Source organism: Mytilus edulis, chromosome 3, assembly GCF_963676685.1.
Source record: "Mytilus edulis chromosome 3, xbMytEdul2.2, whole genome shotgun sequence".
Taxonomy (NCBI): Eukaryota; Metazoa; Mollusca; class Bivalvia; order Mytilida; family Mytilidae; genus Mytilus; species Mytilus edulis.
In genome coordinates, this window is record NC_092346.1 from 64,483,499 (window position 1) to 64,488,735 (window position 5,237).

General features: G+C 31.5%; 1 protein-coding gene across 1 annotated transcript in view; it reads right to left on the minus strand.

Annotated features, from left to right (window-relative positions):
• Positions 1-2,931, minus strand: part of LOC139515373 (uncharacterized) — a 35,948-nt gene extending 33,017 nt beyond the window's left edge. Inside the window, exons 1-2 of the mRNA XM_071304940.1 lie at positions 2,478-2,931; positions 1,351-2,021 (exon numbers count right to left, since the gene is read on the minus strand). Of these exons, the coding sequence (XP_071161041.1) occupies positions 1,351-2,021; positions 2,478-2,931 (1,125 nt within the window). The remainder of the gene's footprint in view (positions 1-1,350; positions 2,022-2,477) is intronic.
• Between the last annotated feature and the right edge of the window lie 2,306 nt (positions 2,932-5,237).

The following is a 5,237-nucleotide window of genomic DNA, read 5'->3' on the forward strand; positions in this document are numbered from 1 at the left end:
AGTAAAAATTTGGGCATTTATTATTTGGGTTTTTTATACGACTTTTAAAAATGCTTAAAGACGTAGAATTTCTCGTTTGGTCTGGTAACTTATTCCACAATTTAATAGACGAAGGAAGGAAATAATCGGAGTATAGATTGGTTCTTGTACGAATTTCCGAAGTATTTTGAGTCTGACGAGTGAAATGGTTATGTAAATTAACTATTTGATTTGGTAACAAGTTTTGTAAATAATATGGAGTTTCCTTATTCACCATTTTATAAAACATAGTGAGCTTGTGTTTTTCCCTACTTTCTGAAAGTGTTTCCCAACCCGTTTCCTTATAAAGCATCTGTATCGAAGTTAATTTATTCCCACCTGTTACAATTCTCATAGCTTCAATTTGAACATTTTCCACTTTATTTATCAAGTATTGTGTTTGATTATCCCAAATGACATCCCCGTACTCTAATATTGGTCGAATGTATGAAAAATACATTTTTTCTAAAGTGAACCTATTCAGTACAAAACGCATCTTCCTAAGGATATTTATTCTATTGTATGCACGTTTAACTATATATTCAATGTGAATATTCCATAATCCATTATTTGAAAAAATAATACCTAAATGTTTATGAGTAGAAACTTCTTGAAGATCAGTGTCATTCATTTTTAAGATCGGATGACTAGGTTTTATTGATTTTCTTGAAATAATCATGGTTTCTGTTTTTTGTGAGTTAAAGTTTACAAGCCACTTAGAGGACCACATATGAATTTTATTCAGATCTCCATTAAGAATTTCAGCAGTATTTTCAGGGGTGTCTACTGTCAAATAAATACTAGTGTCGTCTGCAAATAATTTGATAGTAGCTTTAATATCAGACACTATATCATTAATAAAGATAAGAAAAAGTAACGGACCTAAAATTGAGCCCTGTGGGACACCTGCATTTATCTGTCTCCATGTTGAATTGCTTCCATTTAAGACCACCCGTTGACTCCTCTCAGATAGATAATCACAAAACCAATTAAGTAAATTTCCAGAAATTCCATATTGTTTAAGTTTTGATAATAGCCCTTTATGCCAAACCCGATCAAAAGCTTTGCTGATGTCACAAAAAAACCACCCTTATCTCTTTTCTGTTATCTAAGCTCTACCAAAGTAGTTAGAAATATCTATAAGTTGATTTATGGCAGAATCGCCTTTTGTAAAACCCGATTGATTAGGGTGATTATCCTATTTTCAATAAGAAAGTTGTGTACATGTTTATAGACACATCGCTCCATACACTTTGATAATATACTTAACAGCGAGATTGGTCTGTAATTTTTTACTTCATTACAATTATTACTCTTAAAAACAGGAGTTACATTTGCTTTTTTCCAATCTGCCGGAAATATAGCTTTAGATAAAGATAAATTAAATAGTTTACAAAGTGGAAATTTTAGCTGTAATACAGCCTCTTTTAATAAAATTGGACTTATCAAGTCTGGACCTGAGGCCTTATTTGGATTTAAAATCTTTAAAACATCTTCGACCTCACTATCTTTAAGTGTAATGTCACTTAGTGTATAGTCTGGAACGGTTAAGTCAGGAATAACAGCTTCGGTATCATCTATGTTTGTATGCATGGCAAAAAAGTTATTAAATTCATTCGCTTTATCGATATCATTAAAAATCAAGTTATCATTCTTAAGCAGGTGAGGAATACCCGAGTGAGTAGGTTTGATACCAGAAATTTGGTTACAAGTTTTCCACCAAGTTCTTGCCGATAGGTTACTATTTGACAATTTTTGTATAAGAGTATTTTGATATTGTTCGCGAGCTTGTCTTATTGAAGTGGTCACTTCATTTCTATTTTGTCTAAATTTATTCCAATCGGCGGGTCGGTTAAACCGCTTAGCTTTCGAGTGTAAACGGTTTTTCTTTCTTATTAGTTTTCTTAAATCGTTATTTAACCAAGCAAGGTCAGATTTACGAATAGTTACGATTCTATTGGGTATGGAAATTTCAGCTGCATCAAGGATACGATTTGAAATTTCTGAATTAATTTTATCAACATCATTTAGAGCAAATATTCTATCCCAGTTGGTTTTGGTCAATATGCGTCTATATTCATCAAAATCACCTTGCTTATATAACCATATTTTTCTTTTAAAAGACAAACAAGCAGGTTTTTGTGCATTAATAAACCCCATAACTGGACAGTGATGTCTTATTTGGTCTAAAAGTGGTGGCCCGACTCCACAATACGGTACAAAATCGGAATTATCAGTTATAATTAAGTCAATTAGCGAAGACGATTGTTTCGTAAAATGAGTTGGATCTTAAATAAGTTGTTCTAGACTGTAATTTGTACATATATTATGTATTTTGGAATTAGCCCCATTTAGCAAGTTATCGTTAAAATCTCCCGTTACAATAATTCGGTCACATTTTACATCATTTACGGCAGACTCAATTGAACTTTCAATTTTTGTCCATATTTCATTATTACTTTTAGGTGGCACGTAGAAGGTTCCGTACAATACATTTTTGTTATTTATTTTTAGCTGAATCCATATAACCTCAACACCGGGCACTTCCAAATCATCACGTCTTTTCGAATGAATATTTTCTTTAACATATACTATTACCCCTCCCCCACTTTTCATGGGACCCCTATCTTTCCTGAATGGTTTCTGGTAGTTTAAAAGTTCAACTGAGTCTGACGAGTTATTACCGTTCAACCAAGTTTCAGTAAATGACAGTATATCAAAATCTTCGTACTCAGCAAGAATCAGATCAAGTTTTGGAAGTAAGCTTTGCACATTTAAATGTAAAAAGGAAATTGAAGTTGAAAACATTTCACGTATACTGTTACTCTCTGATACACTTTCGAAGCTAATATTATGATCGTCATTGTCATCAGATAGCGGATGAGGGCCAGGATTAGTTTCTATTCCACCCATAATAAGAAGTAATTGAAGAACAAGTAACACAAATATAATTTGAACAACGTTATCCGAAGACTGATCTCTATCCCCTAAACAATGCGATTGACTATCATTTTCGATAAAACCGAAATGTGAACAATTTTTTATGCATCTGTTTAAAACAGACAATTCAAGAGAAAACCAAATCATTGTGATAACTCTAAAAGTGTTAACCTTTTCTTTTGAAAAATACAACAAGTAGAAAAGATACACCTCATACGTATTACAAAATAGATTATTTGTTTTACCACATATGTTATGTACAAAAAGACCAACTCTCATTCTATATTGATCGATTCCAATACCCATTATGTAACACCAGACTGGTCAACTAAGTAGTGAGAGTGGTCATACAAAAATACAAGAAGATAACAATACAAGTCTACACTGTCTATAAATAAACATTCAATAGAATTCAAAACATTCAAAACAGTTTGCATTTCATCGGTGTACAAAAATAAGCAATAAAAAAAGGAATTTAACTTATATACAAAAATGTTCCTGACCAGATCAAGGAACATACAACTGGGACGTGGAGGATTTAAAACAAACTTTTTTATACTATCATGACTGGAAAATATTTTAATATAAAGGTCATTCGTTTGTGAACTATTGTGAACTGGTTTTTTTACACAACCGTTAGGTCGTGATTATACGCATGAATAAATATTTATACGATGTTAACAGTAAAGTTATAATTATTACTCTCTTAGATGTTTGTTAGATGTAACAACATTTTTATACATTTTTGTTGAGAATATAGATTGTAGCGAATTCATATTTAATATTAAAAAACAAATAGCAGAATTATCATTTACCGATAACTTTATATTTTTTTTTGTTATTATAATTTAAATGTTTACACATTTCTATTTGTAAATTTGAAGTTTTAAATATAAATACACAAGGCAAATTTATAAAAGAAAGCAAAAATATAATTTACCCTTTTTGATAGTAGGGTTTCCCTTAGTTTAACGATATACATTTTACGCAAATAACATTATGACACAATTTTTTAGGCATTAGTGTCTATTTTGCGAAGCTACTATCGTCTTAATTAGCTATATATTTAGATACAGTTTGTACATGTGAATGGTATCAGTGTCTAAGATACATCTTGTCGGTCATCTGAGGTGGCTGATTGATTGATAGAAGAAGATACTGACTGAGCATAAGTACGGTATTTGGGACCCTTGGTACTCCCTTTGTTGTGGTGTCTTTCTTTAGAGTTCATTTCGAGTCTATGAAGGAAGTCAAAGACGCCCGGAATACAAAAATTGGCACAAAACTGATCAAATGAGTCCTGAGTGTCTACTACATGTATTTGTTCTTGGTTGTCCTTCACCATAATTTTGCGATCGTTTGTCCATGTGTCCTTTATAATATGCTCTATTTTTAATTGTCGGACCTTGTAAGCAATGTTGTTTCTTGTAGGGTTAAGTCGGACTAGTTGGGATTAAGCAAGAATGTGTGTCCATGAAAGAGGGACGAAATAACCAGAGGGACAGTCAAACTCATATATCGAAAATAAACTGACAACGCCACGACTAAAAATGAAAAGACAAACAGACAAACAATAGTACACATGACACAACAGGTCCTAACTTACAAAATGAAGTCAAGGTGAAGTTCTAAATTTGGACTTTTCCTCGTTTTTGCATTTTCTTCATCACTTCAAAAGATATATATATATATAAATGAACAAGTCCAAAATGTTTGCTTTATTGTAATGAAGATATGTTACATTTAGTCTGAAACAATTTAAGGGCACCTGATATAAATTAGTGCCCCTGGAATGTCTAATTATAAGGTTAATTGATTATTACTTCAACTTGATTCATTATAAAGCCAAATGATATTTAATAAGGATTGGGTGACATATGACTTAAAAATGACAACCGGAAGTGACCTTGAGGCAACCAGAAGTAGCCTTTTTTTTTTTTAACTTTTTCATTCATGAAAAAGTTCTTGGAATTAATATATTTTGTAATTTAGATACATGACCTTACCGTCTAGAAACTATATTTTTTTATGAATCAGTGTGAAAGAAGCTATCATTTGAGACCGGAAATGACATTTACTTCACCTGAAGTAGCTAATTATCTTCATTATTTCACCTAAAAGTAAATAGAAACCACTTATTTATCGTATTAGTATGAAGAAACTAATGATTGGATGTTAATTTTAACTTTGAGTAAACAGGAACTATCTCCTTTTCAATAACTTGGAAAATTGATTGATTTTCTGATTGATTGGTTTTTAATTCTAACATGATTTTATGT